The sequence below is a fragment of the Molothrus aeneus genome, chromosome 2 (genome assembly GCF_037042795.1).
Source record: "Molothrus aeneus isolate 106 chromosome 2, BPBGC_Maene_1.0, whole genome shotgun sequence".
NCBI lineage: Eukaryota > Metazoa > Chordata > Aves > Passeriformes > Icteridae > Molothrus > Molothrus aeneus.
Window position 1 is genome coordinate 29,224,882 of NC_089647.1, and position 25,259 is coordinate 29,250,140.

The following is a 25,259-nucleotide window of genomic DNA, read 5'->3' on the forward strand; positions in this document are numbered from 1 at the left end:
CACTAGAGGTGTTTTTTACCACTTGAATTGAAAAATTCGTCAGCTGCCCAGGCCACTACTCAATAATTCACAGCAGCTTGACTTGTGGTATATCTGCTGTCAGCCAAGTAGAACTGATTCAAGAGAGGCTGGCCCAAGTGTAAACAGTGTGGCACACCAGCCAGAGCTGGTTCATGCCCCATCCCTGGCAACATTCAAGATCAGGTTGGATGGGACTCTGAGCAATCTGATCTGATGAAGATGTTCCTGCTCAATGCAGGGGAGTTGGACTAGAAGACACTGAAGGTCCCTTTCAACCCAAACCATTCCATGAAATGTGGGTGCTGTGTTTCCATACTGCATTTGCTTCTCCATGCATGTCTTTCTGTCAGAAGGATTTTTATTAATCAGTCATTACATCTGGCCTCATATGGCTCTGAATCCAACAGTAAAGTTGTAATCTGTCAGTGGCTCTGCAACAATTGTGTTGAGATTACATATCAGTTATATTGATTTACATGGCTCCTTCTCATAAGATAACCTATATCACCTATAACCTATAAGATAACCTATAATCTCATAAGATAAAAAGATTTGCACAGACACTGCAGATCCCGTGCACAGATCCAGGCAGCACTACTTGACCTCTGGTGGAACCCAACATATAAAACTCTTCCTGCTTCTCTCAGACCTGCTAAAACAAGGGGAGTGTAGCACCACTTCAAAGATGTGAATGGCTCTGTATCCCTCCTGCACTACTTTGGAGCTATGAGGAACCAGTTCAGCCTGTTGAATTGTCCTTGAAGGAAAAAGAACCAAAGACATTGAAATCCTATGGAGAGCTACTGGAACATGACTTTTAAAGCTGGTTATGGTTGTCAGCAATACTGAGGAGCTCATGGAAGATGTTAAAGAGTACAGTAAGTTTGTCTTTTCTGAAAAAAGAGGCTTTTTACAAACAGCATGAAAACTAGCAAAATTGGAGCCAAAGTGATGACAAATACAGTGAAGAAGTAATGGTGGCCATCAGCAGTAAATTCTACCCAAAGCTCAAGTGAGATGTGGAATAATATTCCATATTTCCATAATATTCAATAATAAAGAGCTACTTTACTAAAACAGACTGACAAGAATCTGCCTTTCCCCCACAAAAACAACAAAATAAACTGAATCCCAGTTCCAAATTTGCTTTGTGGTACAACAGACACTGTGAGGGCACGGTGGAGGTGGCTGCTCCCTGAGGGTTGGTGGCCAGGAGCCAGCTGCAGTAACAGAGCCAGCAGGACAGCTAGGGACCAGCCACAACACCTGAGTGAGGCAAGCAGGGCACACCTGGCACAGCATCCAGGGTCTAGATTGCTAGGCAAGTCTCCAGGGATGAGGAAGGTCTGAGGTCAAGCATGGAAATCAGTCCTCAGGTCAGTGTTGGGTCCAGTGATGGTGACCAAGGTCAGACATATTCCAGTGGTTGCCAGGCAGGCCCATTGTGATGAGGCACATCTGAAATCAAGTGAGGAAGTCAGACCATGGATCTGCAGGTAAATTAAGCTTCTGACACATTTAAAAATTTATTCTTTTAATCCAGGGGAAGCTTCTTTCCTTTCCTCACTTCCTGCAAGCATTTGATCCCTACCCCAGATCATCTTGTCTGTTGACTCTTAGTCTCCAGCACTGGGTACCTGTGCCAGCTCACAGGATTCCACAAATCAACACGAGTCAGTCCTGACCTGTCTCCAAGTAGCAAACTCCAGCAGGAGGACCAGAGCTTCAGGGAAAAGTTTTTGAAACAGTCCTCAGAAAATGTGCTTGTTTCGAGTCATTTGTGATCACAGCACAGTGCAAGGCTCATTGGTCTGTGGAATGCATTGGTTTGAGATATAATAGTGAACCACAGCCTTTGGGCAGTAGCAAAGATGACTTCTGATCACTGGAAATTGTTACTTTTCTTTCTCTTTTTCTTTTCTCCCTAATACTACAACCGAGCTGGTCTTTCAGTGTTGTGGTGCAATACTCCACTCAGTAGCAACCAAGATTAATTGAAAGTACAAACATCAACTGTGTGGAGTCTCTAGGCAGGGAGCCTGCATTTTGAGCTCTGAGAAGAGTCTTATGTGTTGTAAGTATGAAGAGACATTTAAAATATGCATACTTATAAGCATGGAGATATTTTTTATCAGTCTTGTTTTGAACACTTGTTACAGTTGGGAAAAACAAAGTAGGGATCAAGCCTGTGAGCACAGTCCTGCCCTTCGGGATGAAGAGCACTTATATAAGTACTTGATTTTTGGTTTGGTATGAATAGTAGACAGATGAGTTTGTTGAATAATCTGATGTTGTTTAAGGGCTGATTTGGTTCTTCAGTAGGCATTTAAAATTTTGGGGGTAGCTACACTTAAAAAAAAAAAGGAAAAATGCCCTGTGAAAAGACCAATAACTGAATGTAATACGAGATTTTGTTAAGAATGCAGGAAGAATAATTCTAAACTTCCATGCATGTTTTTAGTACTGTGTCACTTGTGATTCAGAGTTGCAAGAGGCCTTTGGATGGGAAGCCTTCACCAAGATATTTTCTGAACACAAAAATATGACTGAGCTCCCAGATGGTGATGACTCAAAAATGAATCTGCAGGCAGAAACCTTTTCATGTCTGGTCAGGAGGAATTTGACTCATTTCTTTAAGGCCTGGGGATATCCAGTCTAGGCAAACCCTTCCCAGCAGCTGGCTGTTTCTTTCCCCATCTGGTCAGATGATCCCATGAAGCAATATATCTCCTAAGCAGGTTTTGACTGATGAAAATGTAACTCTCTGTCCTAAAGCCAGTGCTCTGCAGTAGTTTTAACTGGTGTCTGAATGGGGTGGTGTTCTAATGAATCTGAGAAGTGTCTCTGCATTGTGTATGTGATAGAAGAGTTTGTTCTTGGCTTCCTCCCAAATCTGCCTTTTTCTGTGTGGGTCCCACTACTTCCTTCCCCAACAGAAGTAATTTTAACCACAGAAGGGGAAGCATTGGCTCTCTTATTACCAATGAAACCAATCAACCCCTTTCTATTTTTTACTTTCTTTGTTTCCGTATTCCCAAAGTGTTCTCTGTTCCAGACTTATTCTGATTTCAGGTATGCAAAGTTTCTTAATTGTAATCATTCCAAGAAGAGTTGGAATGGGGGAAAATGTCACTTTAAAAGCAGAGACACGTTAGGAGATAATAAAGCTGGAAATAAATGGAAGAACTCAGGTGAAATTATGGCAATAGCCATGAAAAATGAGGATGATCTTTTAGAGGAAAACCTTTATGGACCGCACAGGAGAGGCCTTGATGTGTATTTAATTGTTCTGAAAGAGGTTGCCTTCATGCTCTGCTTTCAGAGTTGGCAGAGTTGGCAATTATGTAGTGAGAAACAGCTGCTTTAGCTCATGTCAGAAGCAAAAGAATGTTCAGGCAGTGAACTTTACCTCCTTGATCCTTAGCTAGAGTAAATTTGCAGACATCTAATGCATGTAAAATTGTGGCAACTCAGTCTGCGTGAGAATCTAAGACAGCAGGTGCCTCACGTAGCAGGACTGAATGTCATGGGAGGAACACAGCACTGGAGTGTGTTTACAGTGGTCTGTCTTGATCTCCAGTCTAAACAACCAGATCCATGTCCAGAGCACTGAATTTCCCCTATGTTAAAACATGGACTATAGCACAAGTCAATTTTTATGGTGCATTTTGAGATCCTGAGCAAAGCAATTCCTTGTCTTGTGGCTGTGTTTTCTCTTTCTAGTGAATGTTACAGAATTCTTACCTTGCTGTAGAGCCATTGATGCACCACAAGAGGCTGCAGTGACAGAGTCAGAGGCACTGTGCATCTCCTCCTGATCTCATGAATGTAGATCACAGCGACACTGAGAGGGTGCAAGTGATTTGCTGTGAGCAGGAGATGGTGCTGAAGTGCTGGACCTCATGATCAGCTGAGGCATTTCCAGGAAACCAGCAGATTGTCCAAAAGTCTGTCAAGATAAATGATTTATAATTAAGCAGCAGGATGTGAAAAAGCTTGCTTAGGTATGTAAACTGATTCCATATAAAGTAAAAAAGTGTTTTTATTCCCTTGTAAACAGGTAGAGACATAAAGGCTAAAATCATAGGATTTGTCTTAGACAACTTGAGATAAAAGATAACCAGCATGAACTGGACAAGTGAAGAACTGGGGGTTGTGGATCTCTTGGATAACATGAACCCTGCAAGGCCAACAGTACCTGAATTAGTACTAGTACCTTACACAAGACTGCTTGGGAAATCATTTCAGAAACACTAAATTTTAAAAGACAGAACAGACATGTGTTCAGTGCAAGAACTTCTTTAAATGCCATTTCTCTCTTTTATTTCTCCCAAACAACTTTGTATGCTCTTCATCTGTGGTCTAGCAAGAAAAGGTAAAAGGAACAAATTAAAAAGGAAAAAAAAAAGGAATAAAGGGAGAAACAGTATGAGAGACAGCAGGAGAGCAAAGAAAATAAAGAAGTGGAGAAATAAATGTTGTGAGGGAATATGAAAGCATCTGAGGTAAGATAAAACAGAGAAAGACAAGGAGTAGAGGTGTAATTCTCTGCTTTGTCTAAAAAAAGAACAGACACACTTGAAGGAAAATTTAAATCCTTATAAAAGATAGTGTCTGCCAAGAAAAACACATATATTTCACTTTATTTCATCACTTGGCTTGGCAAGGATAATGATTTATTAGAGAAAGTTGGGTGTATCCTATAAAGGAAGACTCAGCTGTCAGAGCTAAACATAAAGCATGCTCAGTGTACAGATGTAATTAATAAGTCTGACCATAAGAATCAACACTGGATGTCCTTCTAACATGGGTCTAATTATGTTTTTCCAGCTGAAGACAGCATCTCAAAGACTGGGCATCACGAGCTTTCTGGAGGAAAACCAGAAGCTAGCTCAGGTTTGAATCACAAGAGAATTTTGCTGCAGCAGTCAGAGTACCTGCACTCGATGGTGTGTGTATTCTCAGAAGTGAATATCACTGTGGCTCCTTTCCTCAGACCCAAGTTCTTTTCCAAAGCAGAAGTTAATGTGCCAAGGAGTGGTAAGCATCCAGGTCTTGTTCTGAGAGGCAGCTGGGATGTGGCCAAGATGTCCACCTGAAAGCAAGTACTGCAGGTGTCATAATGAAGAATGCTATTCTGATAAACTTTTTGTCCTTCCCACCCAAGCCCTGAGTTCAGTATGCAGTTTCAGTATGCAGGAATGTCCTTCTGAAGCTTTCTGAAAGTGCTGTACCTGTCTGTTGTCATCCCTACCTCTTCCTGTGCCATCTGCTACCTCCTGAATCAAGACAAACTTGAGGGGTAAAGACTGATTTTTATCTGTTTGAGATAGGCACCTCCATCAGCCAAATCCATATTGAAGAGGGGATCAGGAAGATCCCTTCAACAATTCTGTAGGCAAACCCAGCATCATCTCCCAAGATCCCTCTTTTGTCATGTCATTTCAAGAAAAACTTTGTTTTCCAAATGTGGGGCAGGGAGACTGTCTCTAGCAAGGTACGTGCATTTTCTTGCAAACCAATCTCCTGGTGTGGGTTTTGCTCTGCCCCATCAACCTCCCAGGAACCAGAACTGCAGCACCCCTAAAACCACTTGTAAAACATTGGTCACTCTCTGCGTGTCTTATCTGCCTCCTTTTCTTCCTCAAAACCCTGTTGCTGCATAAGTTGCAGAACTGAGCTGGGGGAAATCGAGAAGTCCATTGCAATGTTTGAGTTCATGGTCATGTTGGACAAAAAGTAAGTTTTCTCCATTGTAAAGGATCCAGCAACTTTAGAAACTAGGAGGCAAACACTTTGCAAGAGCCAAGCTTTTGGTCCAGTGGCTAAACACAAAACCTGGAAAATACACTTCTTCAGGCAGAAATGACAAAAATTTGTACTCACATTTCTGATGGGGAAAAAAAAATCACCCAGAACTGATTTTTCAGGTTGTATTTTTAGTCCCAAACTAGAAACTCCCAGCTCCTCAAAGAATATAGATATCATTGATGAAAGGGAGGAACATACAGACTGGAGTTTGGGAAATTTTAGGGAAGCAGAACATTGGTCAAGACTTCTGTGTATCTGATTTGCAGTGATGCCTCTGATAGGGGTCTTCCACCCTTCTCTCTGATTAGAATTTTCTCCTTAGGGGACTCTGGCTTTTTTCCTTCTTGTTACATTTCATTGCTTTCTCTCCCCTTCATTGCCACGCCTCATCCTGCCACAGCTCAGCAGAATCTCCAACATCCATCGTTTTTTCTGCTACATCCTGGGCAAACTGCCTGGCACTGAACACTACACAGCCTGCTCTGTTTCTGTCTTCACAAATGATTCTCCAAAGTGTTCAGGACCTTCCCCACATACTCTACAGATGAACATTACATTGTTCCTGCTCCCAGCCAGTCCAGCACACTCAGAAAAATTCTTATCTACGGGTGCTGAAAACACTGAAAAGTTAAAATCTCTGTGTTGGGAGGCTGGACTGTGGGAATCATGTCACACATCCTCATGCAAAGAGCAGAATAACATTTAATAAATTAAAATTTATTATTATTTTTTTTAACTAATCAACACACAATGTGCTGAAGGAGAAGGAAACACTAAAGCCATGAATAATTTTTCCCTTCTGAAGAGGGACAAGGATACTCCACTGAATGCTCTTCTTTCAAATTCTGCTCCACTGATTTGAAGAACAAATATCCCGTCATGAAACAGTGATGGCCTTTTCTACATCATTGAGATATTGTCTGGACCAGGAGTCAAGGAAAGTGATGGAGAATTAGGACCCTTGTTTCTGAAGGAGGAAGAGTAGAAAGGTTCACAGTGGGTCCTTGACATCAGCCTGAGCTATTTCATCCAGGACTGATCTCCAGCTTGTAGAGGGATGAAGGGACAGAGGCTGGGAACTGAGGTACTTCGAAGATTGGATTTTATGTCCTTTCTCAGAGAAGTTTGACTGCCTGTTCACAAATTCGATAGCAGCTTGTGATGCAAAGGACATTATTCCAGTTACTGTAAGTGTTGGGGTCTGTGTTTCCCTTGACATGAATTGCAGCACATTTTTCTGCAAAGAGTAAATTGGGCTCCCCAGGCTTCCAAAACCTGTAAAAGAAAGTTCCTTTATTGGAAATGCACTAGCATGACAGTGGATGTGGAGTCACTTCAAACACTTGTGGAAGAGAAAAGGAAAGTCACTGTGACAGAAATCAGGAGCCATAGTTTTGAATAGAAATTTATGCAAGTTTTCTGACTTACAGAGCAGCTGAAGACAGAAACCCCACTCTGACAAATACCTGCCTTACACAATGTATTGGTCACTTGGACTGAGGGCATGAATTTCAGGGCTCTCCTCACTCCACCAGAGATACTCACGTGGCTGTTCTCTCATATGGAGTCTTGTCCACCCACTGCCACTTCCCATTTTTGTAAGCAGCTAAGCCTATGTAGTATTTTGTTTCATAGATGCTAGTAGCTTTTTCTTTTGTCAAGTTGAAGACGAACTCCTGGAAAAAAAGCACAATGTCCAGGAGTGGCAGGATGGAGCACAGAGAGGCATCAGGAATCCCCATGATGTGGGGCTGGTGGCAGATGGGCTGGTGCTGCAGAGATGCAGACAGGACCTTCCCCCTCCCCTGCAGGACAAGGAGGGGCTCTGAGTCCCCTCCAGGGCCCAGCACTGTGGCTCTGCCTGCTGGGTGCCTCTCTCAGCCCTGTGCACTTACCTGCTCTGCCTTGCTGGTGATCACCACCAGCTGGGAGCCCATCCCAGTGCAGTTCTGTGCACTCTCAGCCCATGACATCGTGTCAGGGGACAGGAAATAGCAGCTTCCTTGAAACCTTCTCCAGCCCTTTGGGCAGCACATCCAGCCATCCACTATGGGGAAAAAAAGTCCTGCTTTTGAACAAGAAGTGCTGTCCTTCATGGCTGTGAGTTCAATATAGGGTCCCAGGTGTTAGGAGTGGGGTTTGAAGCCAAAGCCTGGACAGAGATAAATGCTCTCTTCTGCTCTCAACAAGTAAAGTTGCCAGCAGCCTGACAGCTCCTGTCACAAGGCCCCTGCCTGAAGGGGCCTCTTCCCTTTCTCTCTCTGTCCTGCCATGTCCATGCAACCTCTCTTTGGTGAGAGACATGGTTTCTGCCTTACCCTTCTTGAGGAAGCAAGATGAGAAGTAGTTGGCTTGTGCTTTTCTAGAAACACTTCCATCAGAGAAGAGCTGTCCAAGCTCTCAGCTCATGCAGATTCAGAGCCTGCTCTGACAGCCTTGCTGCCACCACAGGCAGTTCCTTACACAGCCAGTTTATCCAAGAGACCTGCCTTATGCCCAGAGATTCAAATGGTGGATTAAAATCTACAGATATGTTCTCACAAAGGTCAAGGCTGCATGAGAAGGGATCTCTGACCTGAGTTTGAGAACTTGCACTACCAGCATTCCAGCACTCCATATTACCATCACTTCATGTGTGACTGCAGCTCAGCTCCCCGGCTATTCTGAGCTAAACATCCTCCTCCCTCCTCTGTCCCTCACACTGACCATCATGCTTGTGTGAACAGGCAGTGAGCCAGCACAGGAAGTGGAGCTGGATTGAACCAGCCAGTATAAACACTTGCATCTAGATCAGTCAACTAGACTTGCAATAGAGGGGTTGTGTGAGGGGAAGAGTAGGAAGGTTGGTCAAATGCAGGTATGGAATGACCCACCCTCTTTCACTGACCTGGAGCATGTTTTCATAGAAACATTCTAAAGAGTGTCTTCTTACCTCAATTCCCCACATTCCTTCCTTCAAACAATCCACTTGTGACTGACAGTAATATTCCCCACCTCGAAGGTTGAGGGGAAACCAAACAAAATGTTGATGAAGTCCTTTTGTTACTTATGAGGCTCTCAGCATCACTCACCTTTCTCTGCAGAACTGCTGGGGACACAGCACCACTCTGTAGAGTTCTGGAGGAGAACCTTGTAATGGCCAGAGCTCCCATCAAGTAAAGCCACTAAGAAGAAAGCAAAGCAAAGTGCTGTTGTCATCCTTTTCATCTCGTGCATGAGCAACCTGTGCTATCCTCTAACTTCTGCTTTGGAGCCCCAACACAGACTCTGTTTAGTAACAAGCTATGAAGTCTGGATTGAGCAATGAAGTGAGAACAGCAGGCCACTTCTCCCACTACCAGTCATTCCTTCCCTCAGAAGAGCTTCTCTCATCTCAGTTGTCTGAAAGACTCACTTGCCCAGCTGACAAACCCAGATTAGAAATCCTCTGAGGAAGGGGTGAGGAAAAGGACACAGAAGTAATGGGATAAGCCAATAAGACTGGAGAGGCCTGTTTTGGTGAAAGGCATTTGCCTGCCTGGAAGAGGGACTAGGTAATGGGCTTTCACCTGAAAAAAAGCAGTCACTTGAGCCCTTAATGTTGAGGGAATTAAGACACCCTGGAACTCACCAAGGCAGATGGTCACAATGGCAGCTTTGATTGCAACGGCAAAAATAAGGAAGACCCAGATGTTCAGCCAGGAGCAGCTTCTCCCTTCTGCTGGGGCTGAAAAACACAAAGCAAGAGTGAGCATGTCCCAGCCCAGAGTTAGGAGCAGGATAACCCAGGGGGCTCTGTTCCCCTGCACCCTGCTGGTCCCTTGTTCCAAGGACTGGGGAGCCCCACAGGTGCTGGAGGCAGGCCCTGCTGCCTGTCCCTAGCAGAGGCTCAGAGCCACAGAGTACAGGAGCACAGGGGCTGCCCTGAGGCCGCTTTTTTATTTCCCTGTTTATCACAAGATCTGCCTGGATTCTGCCCAGACCTCACTCTCCCTTTGTCCTGTCAGACCTCCTTTCTCCTCAACACATCTTCCATGTTGCCTTCCATTACCCCTGTCTGTCCCTGAGCGCTCTTTGTGGATCTCCCTCCTCTTCCTCTCTCTTTAGAGCTTCTTTCTCTCACTCCCTGCATTTTGCCTCTGTCCCATGAGCCCCTTTCTGCAGAGGCACAGTCCCCCAAAGGAGTGACTGCCCAGCTCAGGGTGTGCACAGGCAGACACACAGAGGGATGGTTTCCACAGGGGAAAAGGCACTTGGGAGCTGTCTCTTGGGGAGCCCTGGCTGGGTTGTCCTTGGAGACAGCAGAGATGAGGGCAGGGACTTGTGCTCAGAGTGATGCAGAGAGCTTTGCAGGGCAATGACAGAAGGACAGCCCCCTTCAGCCCCATTGTTTACAGACACAGCACTGAAGGGAATAGCAGGGCACACTCTGCCTGCACTTCCATTTCCCCTGGCTCTAGGAAAAGGTCATTCTGCCAGCCTGGCCACTGCCCACTTCCCTCATCTGTTGCTTTGCTCTTGCCCTAAGCCCCATCTCCTGGTAGGAGATCCAGCCACTACACCATGCCCAGGATCCAGCGCAGCCCTGCCTTTCCCCAAGTCCTGTGGCAGGAGGACAGAAAGGAAGGAAGCTTTGGGGGTTACCTGCACTTCCAGGACTGACTCTCCCTGGGCCATTCATCATCTCTGCAGGAGGATCACTCTTCTCCAAGGGTCCCTGTTACCAGTGTGGGCACAAACCGCCTTCCTCCTGCACAGGGCACCTCCCACACGGGTGTACCCCACACACATGGAGACTGGGGAATTTTCATCATTTCCCTGCCAGGACATTTCACAAGAAGGTTATTGCAAAACCCAAAGTCACCAAGACAAAGGAAAACAGATGAAGTGGAGCATCACTGCAGCTCACACAATCTCCCTTTGCCCAGCCTCAGGCACTTGCACAGGTCATCCATGGCCTTCCCTCTCTGCTGCCTGCTCTCTCCTGCTGAGGGTCCATGTGTGTGACAATACATACACGGGCAGGTATATTTGGCATTGGCTAGCAAAGGGTTAAACCCACTGAGCACAGCCTGCAAAAGGGAAGCAAAAATGAGAGGAAAGCAGATCTGTGACTGAGTCTGGGCAGTGCCCAGGTGCATCCTGAGCTCAGAATCCCTGAGCACAACAGAGGACTTGTGACACTGTTTTGGTCTAATTGCATTGGAAGGGAGGCTGGGGCTTTGAGCAAAGGGGTTCAGGATGACCTGGCATTGTGGGGCAGAAGGATCACTTGGCAGTGCCAGAGTCCATGTGCATGACAGATCATGAAGTCTCACTTGGTTGGGACTGCAAACACTGCAGACATACGTGGAACAGGCTGAGATGTTCCATCAGCTGGTTTCTCCTGTGGAGAGGAATGCATGGGTGCAGAGACACAGGAATAGGAGAGCTCACAGCAACAGCACAGGCATTCCAGCTGAGGCATCACAAGATCAGGGCACAGAACTGCTTCCAAGTGAGGACAAGCCCGAGCTCTCTGTAGAAGACATCCCCTGATTCTGTCATTTTGTGCACAACAGGCTGCAGGCAGGGTCAGAGCCTACATTTCTAAATATCTCTATGTAAGCCGTGTTCACAACCTCTCACCCCACAGAAAAACACATTCACAAGACTTGTGGAACCTCCAGCCTCCCACCAGCCATGCAGGAAGGGCAGCTGCAAGAACACATCCCCTTTGTGGGAGCAGGGCTTCCCCTGGTCCCACACACTTCCTGCTGGAGATGTGGGGTTCCTGAGTATCCACAGCTCTCCCAGCAGCCTGTGAAGCACAGGTGAAACACTGGTGGAACACTGTCCAGCCTTACCCATCCCACTTCATGTTGGTCAGATGGCCTGGACAGCAGCACGTGATAGAAATGGGAGTGTGAATGCAGACAGCTGTGAGAGTTCAATAGCTGCAACTATGTGAGGGGGCTTTTGACCAACCACAGCGGTAAAAGGAGAACATGACCAGCAGCTAAACAGTAACCAGGGCATTAGGGAAAGGCTTCTGAGGCACAGAAGAAACAGTCTGAAAACAAAGTTGAGATGAAGGAAGAACACTGTAAGAGAGAGAGAAGAGAGAAGTGGGAGGGAAGTGGCCATGGAGCCCAGGGTGCTCTGCAGCTTGGCCACCTCTGTGTGTAAGAAGCTCCCTGGCAGCTGAGTGCTGTGGGTGACCTCACTGATGGCACTGAGGGCTGCAGCAGGCACAGATGCACAGTTCTGCAGTGTGACAATGTGACCCTGTGCTTTCACCTATGCTTCACAGGCTGCTGGGAGAGCTGTGGATACTCAGGAACCCCACATCTCCAGCAGGAAGTGTGTGGGACCAGGGGAAGCCCTGCTCCCACAAAGGGGATGTGTTCTTGCAGCTGCCCTTCCTGCATGGCTGGTGGGAGGCTGGAGGTTCCACAAGTCTTGTGAATGTGTTTTTCTGTGGGGTGAGAGCTTGTGAACACGGCATACATAGAGATATTTAGAAATGTAGGCTCTGACCCTGCCTGCAGCCTGTTGTGCACAAAATGACAGAATCAGGGGATGTCTTCTACAGAGAGCTCGGGCTTGTCCTCACTTGGAAGCAGTTCTGTGCCCTGATCTTGTGATGTCTCAGCTGGAATGCCTGTGCTGTTGCTGTGAGCTCTCCTATTCCTGTGTCTCTGCACCCATGCATTCCTCTCCACAGGAGAAACCAGCTGATGGAACAAGAGCAAAAGCTGTGTTTCCATCTCAGTCCATTCAGAGGACATTGGGACCCACTAGGGATCCTTTATCCTTAGGGATGTCCTTAGGAATATGAGGCTGCTGGACTTGAATCCAGATACCCTTGAGAACTGCGAGAAAGAACACGTAGGCCTCCAGCTTTTAAAGTCAAAAGCAAATCAAAATTCCTGATCTGTCATGCAAAGGGACTCCAGCACGATCCAGTGATCCATTCTGTCCTCCAGCCCTTCAAAGACAGGGCATATTAAACACCACTGCCCAAAGCTCCATCCATATTTCTAAAGGAATTAGTTAAAATCTTGGTCTTGGCAAATTCTCTGTTGTGCTCAGAATGCCAATGCTCACTGCCTAGACATAGTCACAGATCTGCTTTCCTCTCATTTTTGCTTCCCTTTTGCAGGCTGTGCTCAGTGGGTTTAACCCTTTGCTAGCCAATGCCAAATACACCTGCCCATGTATGTATTGTCACACACATGGACCCTCAGCAGGAGAGGGCAGGCAGCAGAGAGGGAAGGCCATGGATGACCTGTGCAAGTGCCTGAGGCTGGGCAAAGGGAGATTGTGTGAGCTGCAGTGATGCTCCACTTCATCTGTTTTCCCTTGCCTTCATGAGATTCTGTGTTGCAATGATTCTTCTGTGAAATGCCCTGGCAGGGTAATGATGGAAGTTCCCCAATCTCCTGTGCTGTGGTTACACCCAGGATATTGGTTTTTCAGCACATCAGATTAGAGCCTGTGTAGGCCCCTCACCCGTGTGGGAGGTGCCCTGTGCAGGAAGAAGGCTGTTTGTGCCCACACTGGTAACAGGGACCCTTGGAGAAGAGTGATCCTCCTGCAGAGATGATGAATGGCCCAGGGAGAGTCAGTCCTGGAAGTGCAGGTAACCCCCAAAGCTTCCTTCCTTTCTGTCCTCCTGCCACAGGACTTGGGGAAAGGCAGGGCTGCGCTGGATCCTGGGCATGGTGTAGTGGCTGGATCTCCTACCAGGAGATGGGGCTTAGGGCAAGAGCAAAGCAACAGATGAGGGAAGTGGGCAGTGGCCAGGCTGGCAGAATGACCTTTTCCTAGAGCCAGGGGAAATGGAAGTGCAGGCAGAGTGTGCCCTGCTATTCCCTTCAGTGCTGTGTCTGTAAACAATGGGGCTGAAGGGGGCTGTCCTTCTGTCATTGCCCTGCAAAGCTCTCTGCATCACTCTGAGCACAAGTCCCTGCCCCCATCTCTGCTGTCCCCAAGGACAACCCAGCCAGGGCTCCCCAAGAGACAGCTCCCAAGTGCCTTTTCCCCTGTGGAAACCATCCCTCTGTGTGTCTGCCTGTGCACACCCTGAGCTGGGCAGTCACTCCTTTGGGGGACTGTGCCTCTGCAGAAAGGGGCTCATGGGACAGAGGCAAAATGCAGGGAGTGAGAGAAAGAAGCTCTAAAGAGAGAGGAAGAGGAGGGAGATCCACAAAGAGCGCTCAGGGACAGACAGGGGTAATGGAAGGCAACATGGAAGATGTGTTGAGGAGAAAGGAGGTCTGACAGGACAAAGGGAGAGTGAGGTCTGGGCAGAATCCAGGCAGATCTTGTGATAAACAGGGAAATAAAAAAGCAGCCTCAGGGCAGCCCCTGTGCTCCTGTACTCTGTGGCTCTGAGCCTCTGCTAGGGACAGGCAGCAGGGCCTGCCTCCAGCACCTGTGGGGCTCCCCAGTCCTTGGAACAAGGGACCAGCAGGGTGCAGGGGAACAGAGCCCCCTGGGTTATCCTGCTCCTAACTCTGGGCTGGGACATGCTCACTCTTGCTTTGTGTTTTTCAGCCCCAGCAGAAGGGAGAAGCTGCTCCTGGCTGAACATCTGGGTTTTCCTTATTTTTGCCCTTTCAATCAAAGCTGCCATTGGAACCTTGTGCCTCTGGCTTGGTGAGTTCCAGGGTGTCTTAATTCCCTTGAGATGAAGGGCTCAGGTGACTGCCTTTGGTCAGGTGGGAAACCCACATCCTAGTGCCTATGCCAGAAGGAAAACTGCCTGTGGCAGAAGGTAGAAAACACCCCCTGCCAGACAGTGATCATTTTTGATCCCTACAGGGATGAATAGCTGCACAGCAGGTCAGATCCCTCAGCTGAACAAAACCAGAAGTCATCTCTCTTCTCATCCTTTATAGTTGTGTAAGGATAAGGTCACCTTTATTGGCCATGGGGGTGCTCAGCCAGGCATTGCCCTTGCCCATCTGTCTGAGCCTTCCTCCATTACAGCAATTCACTCATCAGCCACAGGAGCCACCAGGATTCTTCTGCTCATCAGTGAAAATAGTTCTAAATTAAAGGATCCATGAAAATAGGCATCTGGATTGTTGAGCACACCCTGATCAGCTCCTAATCCATACTCCTGATGAGTGTCTGAGTTCCTAGGAAGTCCTTGGAACTGTGGCTGTGGCCTGTCACCAAGAGTGCGTTATTCCCCACAAAGTGGAGCTAGTAAGTCCTAGGGGTTTGTGCTGCACCCTGGTTTCAGCAGCTCCAGCTGTGATTCCCTTCACCTGCACTGTGTGTTGCTGATGGAGCAGGCCCAGCTGAGGGTGACTCCCCCAGGTGCCTGTTGCTGTGTAGCTGAGGAAGAGACCGAGGGTGACAAGGAGAGGCTGCTTTGTAGGCTGGCAGCTGGGCTGTGGGTGTGTGCATGGCACAGGGGCTGTGGCTGGGAGGGCTCCCTCCTGCCGCGTGTGTGGCCTGTGCCCAGCGGGATGAGCCTCCAGGGGTCCCTCTGCCGTCTGACTTGGAAGACACCGGGCTCTTTCTGGCTGGGAGGGCAGCTGTGCCACTGGTGTGGGCCAGGAGAGGTGACAGCTGGGACCATGCTTGCTGGGGAAATGGTGGGAGGAGAGTCCAGGGGCCAGAGATGCTGTGTGAGGAGCTGGGAGCAAGGGCTAATCCTGCTGCCTTTGCTGTCCCTTTGCAGTGGTTCCCTTCTGCCACAGCGGTGACCAGCCCTCAGCCCTGCAGCAGCAGTTCTCAGAGTGGGAGTGCGACTCAGCGGTGCCACAAGGCACAGGTCAGTTCTCCCAATGTCCCCTCTTCCTTGGGGCGAAGGGCCTCAAGGGGGCTGTGCCAGGGCAGCTCAAGCCACATCTCCAACAGAACTGTGGACAGCCCTGAGATCCCCTTACAAGGATTACCCTGGCTTTGGGTACACAAAGCTCACTGGTCATACCCCAAAGCAATGGGAAGGAATGTCTGTACTATGCCTGGTTATTCAAGCACTTTCTGTCAGGAAAAGTCACTGAGCACGACATGAGCACTGTCCCTGGAAAACCTGGATCTCTGCAATCACCATCTCTTGTTAGTAGCCTGCACCTCTCTGTCCTCTCCCTGCACAGACCGAGGCTGGATGTGCTGCCCAAAGGGCTGGAGAAGGTTTCAAGGAAGCTGCTATTTCCTGTCCCCTGACACGATGTCATGTGCTGAGAGTGCACAGAACTGCACTGGGATGGGCTCCCAGCTGGTGGTGATCACCAGCAAGGCAGAGCAGGTAAGTGCACAGGGCTGAGAGAGGCACCCAGCAGGCAGAGCCACAGTGCTGGGCCCTGGAGGGGACTCAGAGCCCCTCCTTGTCCTGCAGGGGAGGGGGAAGGTCCTGTCTGCATCTCTGCAGCACCAGCCCCTCTGCCACCAGCCCCACATCATGGGGATTCCTGATGCCTCTCTGTGCTCTGTCCCGCCCCTCTCATGGACATTGCACTCTCTCTCTGATTGCCAGGAATTCTTCTCTGAGCAGATAAGGCAATCTAAAGAACCTAAACCATACAATTTATACATCGGACTGTTCGCAGAGCAGGAGGGCCAGTGGCAGTGGGTGGACAAGACTCCATACAATGCGACAGCAGCGTGAGTATCTCTGGAGGAAGAGTGTTTGGTGTGACTCCTGGTAGGGAAAGAAAGTAGGAGAGATGTGAGAGCTTCATGTGGTGCATAAAAGGGAGTTGTCACCCCACTGCCTTGTCAGAGATTGCGGTAACCGTGACTTTTAAGTTCCCGCCTGCCAGCAGACGGAGCGGGGAGGGGGGGGGTGGGGGGCGCGGTTTCTCGGTTCGGCGCGCGGGAGCCGCTCCGTCGTCAGGGACGCGCCGGATCGGCGCTCAGCTCTGCCAGAGGCGGACAAAAAGGCACGGGACCACAGACAGGGAATGGGAGAGCGTCCCTCCGACCAGGGCCAGTCCAGGTTTTATTCCAGAACGCGAAGTAACACCCAGAGGAAGCCGCCCGACCGAAGGGCGGCGGGGGGAGGGAATACACATGTTATAGGAGAGACGGGAGGGGGAGAGCTCAGACAGGCAGCGAATCGGGGCTCATGGTGAGCGCGGGCTTATCAGAGACGGGTGGCCAAGCGAGAGAGCTCAAAGGTGGGACCCCGGTCCCCGGGCCAATAATTCCATGTATAACACCGAAGTTTCTGGATAAAAGGGGGGCATTTGGAGGTGACAGAAAGGCGTGAGTTTCCAGGGTAACTGGTGATTGACAGATAACTGGGAAAGAGGGGGAATTCCAGACAGAACCATCATACAGAAAAGGGTGTAACAGAACATTCCATCTTAAAACGGGGGAGCATAATAACACAACACAACCAGAGATCAAAGATACAGCAGGAGAGGGCTGTGCAGGACACCAGGTTCACATGGCCCCATCTGTGCTGGGTATTGGTTATGAATTAACTCCCTGTGACATGGAAGTCAACCATGTAGGCATAGAAATAACTTCCAACTTGCTGGCAGCAAGAGTCCTTCAAAACCCTGATGACCAGCCTGGCCTGACCTCCATTCACTGCACTTATGTGAACAAAATGGTCTGTGCTGGAATGCAGGGAAAGAGATGGGGCACAGGAAGAGAGCACCAGGACTGTCCTTGCTGTGCCTTCTTCTGCAGAACAAACTTGCCCTGGAGCCCAGCACGGGCCTCTGCTGGGAGTGAGGTGCATGGGCTGAGTGGTGGTGATCAGTTGCCCTCAGCAGGATGGAGCAGAGCCCTGTTGTGCTGGAAGGCTGTAGGAAGGAGGCAGGTTTCCATGTGCCACTGGTGCCAGTGGGATATGGAGTGGGAGGAAGGGCACTGCTTCAGTCCATGAATCAGCATTGGCAATTTCTGTCTCTTGCCTCCATGTCTTTCATCCCACTGGGGCCTTTTCCTGCAGTGCTTTACTGTGGGCACTGGGGAATAACAAGCCTGTCTGTGTCCCAGGTTCTGGCGAAAAGGAGAACCAAATAATATCCTTGATGAGAACTGCACTGTAATCCACGTGCCTGAAGTGACCCTCAACAACTGGAATGATGTCATACCAACTACGAAGCATCATCGAATTTGTGAAGCTGCAGCAGTAATTGTGTGATGGAAATGCCCCTGACCTGAGTAAAGCTGGGAGCTCAGCAGGGAGCTGGGAACAGCTCTGGCTGTGCTGGGAAGGGTGGGGAGCTCTGACACATCTTCACTGGGGGCGGTGGGACCATGTGTGTGGAAGTGAAATGAGCTTTGTCCAGCATCCCCAGTGCATGTGGTGGCTCAGGGAACACAGGGAGGCTCAGGCTCACTGGAGCAGCTCCTGTGTTCTTGTGTCCTCTTGTCTCTGAGTGGGTCCAGCAGCCTCTGGCTGAAAAGAGATGGACTTCTCCAGGAGGAAGGCACAGGAATGGAAGGCAGATATCCCCAGATTCAATGTCCTCTGTCTCCTTGAGCTCAGCTGTTTGCTTTTTGTTGAGTCACACACAAAATGTCCTCTAGCTGTACTGGTTTGCTGAACAAATTCTGAAATCTTAGACAAGAGACAATACAGTATCAGAGTAATGCAGAAAGGCCCTGTGCTCTGTGTGCATATCTCTCTTTCCTTTTCCAAGTCTAGGCTGCAGGGGTATAATCCACAAATGATGGAATGGTTTGGGGTGGAAGAGACTTTTAAGGATAGTCTAGTTTCAAGTCCCCTGGGCCAGGGGCAGGGACGCCTTCCACTAGACCAGGTTGCTCATATCCCCATCCAGCCTGGCCTTGAACATATTAGAGTTGGGATACATCTCCTAAGGGCAACTGATTCCAGTACCTCACATTGCTAAATATTAGGAAGGAACCAATGTTCCTCCCTAATATTTAATCAGAACCTGCCCTCTGTCACTTTAAAGCCATTCCCCTTTGTCCTATAACAATGTTCTTGTATAGAAAGTGCCTCTCAGCAAGGTCATTTCCACTGCTGTAGTATTGACACTGGCAGGGATTTGACTTCATTCCACGCGTTACAGTCAATAACACAAGCAGATGTGAACAAGAGTCACAGGCAGCTGTGAGAAAGCAGTTGTCAGCAGAGACTTGTGGTGGTACCAGGAACTGGAGAAGTGCTGTGCTGCAAATATCCTCCCTTCCCTTTCTTGGTGTCCTGGTCCTCTCCAGGTTCCCAGTGCAGATAAGTGTTTCATGCAGAACTAACTCCTTCTCTGATGCCACTTGCGTTGATGCCCCTTGGTGTCCTGTGGTGGGAACATGACCAGCAATCTCTTGAAGGCCTCCTTGGGCCTGAGATGCTTCTCCCCTGCTTCCATTGCTTTCTTCCCAGTTCCAAGCCTTACCTTTCCTCACAACTCCTACTTAAGCTATTTCCTGATGCCATTTCTCTCTCTTTGCCTCAGCCTACTCTCATTCCCTGCTGGCTCCGACTAAGCCCAGTTCTCTGGCTGTGAGCACAGTACAACTCCCTTCAGCCCTTCTAAGTCACACATCTAGACCCAGAGTCCGTGTGCCTCCCCTGGAGACCCACTGCCAGACAGCTCTTCTGGTTTTGGGACTCTTACGGGGCTCAAGCTCGTCCCTGCAAAGCAGCATTTTACCCACTTGCCTCAGAGTTTATTTGCATGTTGACTGTCTTCTCCACTGTGCATTTGCATGCATCTGCCTTCCAGGGATGTGTTCTTCTTTGCTTTGAGTTCATTTCTCTAGTTCCCACATCCCTTGTCCTCCCAGCTTGTCTCCTGGCCTCCTGGCTTGTCCCTTCTCACATTTTCAGGGCAATTTCTGCTCTTTGACTTGTTGTTACTTTTTCCTCCCCATGGGGCTGTGTCTTTGCATTAGTGGAACAAAATAGTCCCTGCTTTGCCTCCTTCTGAACACAGCCTGAAAAACAGGATAGGGAGCAAAAGAAACGCAGTGGGGCTCCACCTCGGTGATCTGACTGTGTCCTCTCACTTCATGGAATGGCTCTCCATCTTCCTTGTGAGTTCTTCCTGCACAGGAGTCCTGGGCTGAGACTTTCTTCCAGAAACATGCAGGAGATGAGCCCTCGTGGAGCCAGCTCCGGCGTGGCCTACCAGGCTGTCATTTCAAGAATGGGTAGTGGTGACAGCACATCCTGCTGGCCCTGCAGGTGAGGGCCTCTCCATGTGCAGCCTAGAAACCATGCCCGGCCGTGCACAGCTTCTCCCAACAGCAGCCTGGGCTGCTGGGCTTGGGTCTGCCCAGAGGGGACCTCCTTATCCAGGTCTTGAGCACCATTCCCACACATTTCTGGCTTTGGCCGTGCAGGATCCCCTTTAGGCCTCCCCTCTGCCATAACTCTTAGCACACAAGCAGGACAAGGAGCACATTGCCTGTCTTCCCTCCTCCACACAAGAGCCAGCCCAGCACAGGAGGCTTAGGCCTGCTGTGGTGCAGCCAGTGAAGGTGCACAGTCCCTGAAGGACAGAGCTGACCAGCAGGTTCCTCTGCTGCCTGTCCACTCCTGGGCTCAGCCTGTGGTGAGCAGCAGCCCCTGCTGCGTCTGGACACGGCCCCCTCACACCCTTGGCTGTAGGAAGAAGGCAGGATTCCATTCATCATGGACTGATGCCCATGGGAACAGGGCAGGAGGAGAACAAGGGTGATTGATCTGGGGAATTTGGGATAAATCAGGATCCGGAAGAGTCTGTCTCCATGTCACTCTCAGCCCTGAGACCCCAGGTCCCGGAGCTCATCCTTCCCTGCAAGATGTGACAAGGCCATGGTGCAGGGTAACACCTCTCCACTTCAGGAGCCCTGGGAAGCTGATTAATGTGAAAGGTGCAGCCTGTGTTGTAATCCTCCAGAAGGCAGCAGGACAGCAGGGCTGGAACAATCTCCCACAGCAATGAGAGTCATTGTCTCCTGTCCTGGTTTGAAAAGGAAGTGAGTTTTTTTGGGATGCTCTGGTCAAACCAATAGGTGCTCAGATTTGAATATTGGCACCTGGTGTGGCCACTGAGGCCATGGATACGCCTCTGAGAACACAGGGGGTCAAAAGCAGTGAACTCCCAGTGGGAAACTCTCTTGGGTTCCGGCAATGAAGGAGGCCAGAGCTCCCCTGCCCGGCTGCTGCGGGCTGGGCGAGGGAGGGGAGGCCATGCGGCTGGGTGAGGTAGGCCGGGCCTTGGACAGAGAAGGGAGGCGGAGGCCTTGGCAGGATGGAAGGGTGGAGGAGCACGGAGAGGCATCGGACAGCCACCCCCCAGAGAGAGAGAGCCTGTGCCTGTGCTTGTGCCACTTTGAAATTCAGTAGCGAGAAGGTGGCCGGCAGGGGAGCTGTGGGAGGGTGCCCGGCAGTGGGAGTTCTGGACAGGCAGAGCCTGAGATTTTTAACCCTTTTCTTGGATGATGGAAACCTTACAAATGCTGATCCTCCTGGAGTTGAATGAGAAGAGAGATAGAGATGAGATAAGAGGAAATGGGTCAGGAGAGAAGTTGAGAAGAATCTTACATGGGAGGAGGTGATGGAGTGCCCTTTGGCTGAGCTTTTCTTGTATAGCCATGGACAGAACCATTTTTCCTGTGACACAGAGACTGCATTTAGGGGCAGGCAATGGCTCAGAGCCAAGCGAGTTCAGTGTTGTTATGTGAAGGAGTGCGTGAACAGAGACGATGGGTGAGGAGGGTGATGGTGCCCTTCGTCTTCAGTGAAGGAGAAGAAGATCTCTGTTCTCGAGACCTCTTGGCCACAGGGGGTGCATTTGGGGGGACCTGGTGTCCCGAAAGTGAGAGACTGTGGTTTTTTTGGAGCTGGGCAAAGCATCCTTAAAAGGGGAACTCTAGAAGCAGCTCTGGTCCATGTGCAGTGGTGAGAGCACTGGGCATGGAAGGAAGACGTCACGATGGCAACTGATCTCCGGGCGGTGCCACGTGTGATATGGAAACACAAGAGGTTTCAACTGTGTTTCCAGGGGAAGCCTATTGTAATATATAGTAGGAGATAATTTGTGCTATATAGCTATATATGTGTGTTTATAATATTGTGTAGATCCAAAGTTATGTCTTTGACCACTCTGGCTGGGAACAGAGTTTTATTTTCATGTAACCACTTCCTGGACAGCATGAAGATAATATCAGGTCTCTTACCGTGTGAATGTGACAGTCCTCGGCCATCATCGATGATTTCCCTGGCATCTGCACCGGGGAAAGCATCTAGACCTTGGCACTAGCATCTAGACCTTCCTGGACCATGATTGATGGAATGTCTCAGAAAATCACAAGACCTGCACCTGGACATGATTACATCTGCTGTGCTCAGGAACCGGTATCCCTCTACTACATGTGAATACAGCCTCTGCCTGGATGCTCAGACATTCGTCTGAGTCTCCGGATTTGTCTTTGTCTGTTCCTGCACATGTATGGATCCCGCTCCACATGTGAAGAGACACAAACATGCGGTCATCCCTGCCTCAGGCAGAATAAACTGGATATAAGCTAGCTGCTGGAAGCACTGGGGTGAACCACTGGGGGTGAACCACTGGGGGAATGCTGTCACTTTGTCAGTTGAATCCTAGTTCACCCAGCGCCTGCACCTGGGGCTGACGCTGTCTTGGCTATGGTGGTTTTTGGAAATTCTATTTTTTGTTGTCGATCTAATAAATCTTTGTTAAATTTTTCATAAATTTGGCTACTGATTTGATCATTTATAACACTATGGCAAAAGAGGGACTCCTCACTCCTTGATGAACTGAGAATTGATTATCTAAAGTGTGGTGATGGACTGAGAGTTGGTGATCTGAGGGGTGGTAGCTGAATTGAGAATCCAAGGTTTTGTACTACTGTGATGTATTGGAAATTTGGTGGGGGGAGGAGGAGTGTTTTTTGGAAGGTTTTCATTCTGAGTTGTGTGTGTGTTTCTTTTTATATATAGTTGTAGGTTAATAAAGTTTTTCTTCTTTATTCCTAATTTGGAGCCTGCTTTGCTCTATTCCTGGTCACATCTCACAGCAGACACCAGGGAGCATGTGTTTTCATGGGGGCACTAGCAATGTGCCAGCGTCAAACCGTGACATCTCCAAATATCTGAAGCTGAAGCATAAAACGCCTGATGGAGGAAACCTCATCCTGAGGACAATGGGAGGCCAGCAGTTACACACAGAGGGTCTTTGAGGTGGGTGTGAAGGCTGCAGCCTGCATCCCCACTTGGCTGAGAGGGAATATTGTGTGGAAGACTGATGGTCAGGCAGTTGGTAGCATCCCTCCCTCCTCTGCTCTGAACACTCCTCACTCAGCCTCTCTTCATGTGAAGGAGGTCCATCCCAAAGATGCTCCATTTGCCTTGTCAGGGCCTAGGAACCTCCTGTCAGTTACTCCTGCCTGGCAAAGACTGGCTTTGTAAGGAGATTGGCTATTTGCTGTCAGTCACTAGTTCACATGGCCAGTGGTGTGGTCAGCTGCCTGAGGAACAGCCTGCAGAGAACAATCCAGCATTGTCCCTGTGCCTTTGGGGACTCTCCAGATAAAAGGCCACATTCCCTCTCTGTCTTGGGCACATTCACTCTGTGTCCTGGTATTGCTGCCCAGGTGAGACTGGAGGTGCTGCAAAATGGGCTGGAGAGGCTCTCTAAGTTGCTCCCACATATTGGCTGAACAGATGTCTTGGAAAGCAAGGACACAGGCTCCCACAGGGTGGGGATCAATGCAGAAGCACATCATCAGACTGGGAGTCTTGCAAGGGAGTCTTGCAAACAAATGCTCAAACTCGCCTCTGTTTCCCCTCCTGAAGCCTCTGGTTGTCATCGAGCCCATCAGTCTTCCACACAATATTCCCTCTCAGCCAAGTGGGGATGCAGGCTGCAGCATTCACACCCACCTCAAAGACCCTCAGTGTGTAACTGCTGGCCTCCCATTGTCCTCAGTATGAAGTTTCCTCCATCAGGCATTTTATGCTTTGGCTTCAGATATTTGGAGACAATGGCTCTCATTGCTGCAGGAGATTGTTCCAGCCCTGCTGTCCTGCTGCCTTCTGGAGGATTACAACACAGGCTGCACCTTTCACATTAATCAGCTCCCCAGGGCTCCTGAAGTGGAGAGGTGTTACCCTGCACCATGGCCTTGTCACATCTTGCAGGGAAAGATGAGCTCCGGGACCTGGGGTCTCAGGGCTGAGAGTGACATGGAGACAGACTCTTCCAGATCCTGATTCATCCCAAATTCCCCAGATCAATCACCCTTGTTCTCCTCCTGCCCTCTTCCCATGGGCATCAGTCCATGATGAATGGAATCCTGCCTTCTTCCTGCAGCCAAGGGTGTGAGGGGGCCGTGTCCAGACGCAGCAGGGGCTGCTGCTCACCACAGGCTGAGCCCAGGAGTGGACAGGCAGCAGAGGAACCTGCTGGTCAGCTCTGTCCTTCAGGGACTGTGCACCTTCACTGGCTGCACCACAGCAGGCCTAAGCCTCCTGTGCTGGGCTGGCTCTTGTGTGGAGGAGGGAAGACAGGCAATGTGCTCCTTGTCCTGCTTGTGTGCTAAGAGTTATGGCAGAGGGGAGGCCTAAAGGGGATCCTGCACGGCCAAAGCCAGAAATGTGTGGGAATGGTGCTCAAGACCTGGATAAGGAGGTCCCCTCTGGGCAGACCCAAGCCCAGCAGCCCAGGCTGCTGTTGGGAGAAGCTGTGCACGGCCGGGCATGGTTTCTAGGCTGCACATGGAGAGGCCCTCACCTGCAGGGCCAGCAGGATGTGCTGTCACCACTACCCATTCTTGAAATGACAGCCTGGTAGGCCACGCCGGAGCTGGCTCCATGAGGGCTCATCTCCTGCATGTTTCTGGAAGAAAGTCTCAGCCCAGGACACCTGTGCAGGAAGAACTCACAAGGAAGATGGAGAGCCATTCCATGAAGTGAGAGGACACAGTCAGATCACCGAGGTGGAGCCCCACTGCGTTTCTTTTGCTCCCTATCCTGTTTTTCAGGCTGTGTTCAGAAGGAGGCAAAGCAGGGACTATTTTGTTCCACTAATGCAAAGACACAGCCCCATGGGGAGGAAAAAGTAACAACAAGTCAAAGAGCAGAAATTGCCCTGAAAATGTGAGAAGGGACAAGCCAGGAGGCCAGGAGACAAGCTGGGAGGACAAGGGATGTGGGAACTAGAGAAATGAACTCAGAGCAGAGAAGAACACATGCCTGGAAGGCAGATGCATGCAAATGCACAGTGGAGAAGACAGTCAACATGCAAATAAACTCTGAGGCAAGTGGGTAAAATGCTGCTTTGCAGGGACGAGCTTGAGCCCCATAAGAGTCCCAAAACCAGAAGAGCTGTCTGGCAGTGGGTCTCCAGGGGAGGCACACGGACTCTGGGTCTAGATGTGTGACTTAGAAGGGCTGAAGGGAGTTGTACTGTGCTCACAGCCAGAGAACTGGGCTTAGTCAGAGCCAGCAGGGAATGAGAGTAGGCTGAGGCAAAGAGAGAGAAATGGCATCAGGAAATAGCTTAAGTAGGAGT

At 49.4% G+C, this 25,259-nt stretch overlaps 2 protein-coding genes across 2 annotated transcripts; one reads left to right on the top strand and one right to left on the bottom strand.

Annotated features, from left to right (window-relative positions):
- Window positions 1-6,730: 6,730 nt before the first annotated feature.
- Window positions 6,731-10,495, bottom strand: LOC136569615 (C-type lectin domain family 4 member E-like). The gene is made up of 6 exons (XM_066570014.1): window positions 10,456-10,495; window positions 9,443-9,538; window positions 8,904-8,996; window positions 7,728-7,879; window positions 7,378-7,508; window positions 6,731-7,107 (listed from the first exon to the last, which is right to left on the bottom strand). The coding sequence occupies exons 1-6, from the start codon at window positions 10,493-10,495 to the stop codon at window positions 6,948-6,950; spliced, it is 672 nt and encodes a 223-aa protein (XP_066426111.1). The 3' UTR covers window positions 6,731-6,947.
- A 2,811-nt stretch (window positions 10,496-13,306) lies between these two features.
- LOC136569624 (C-type lectin domain family 4 member E-like) lies at window positions 13,307-18,306 on the top strand. Its single transcript, XM_066570022.1, has 6 exons — window positions 13,307-13,435; window positions 14,353-14,454; window positions 15,491-15,583; window positions 15,909-16,060; window positions 16,289-16,416; window positions 17,764-18,306. The coding sequence occupies exons 1-6, from the start codon at window positions 13,396-13,398 to the stop codon at window positions 17,909-17,911; spliced, it is 663 nt and encodes a 220-aa protein (XP_066426119.1). The 5' UTR covers window positions 13,307-13,395; the 3' UTR covers window positions 17,912-18,306.
- The last annotated feature ends 6,953 nt before the right edge of the window (window positions 18,307-25,259 follow it).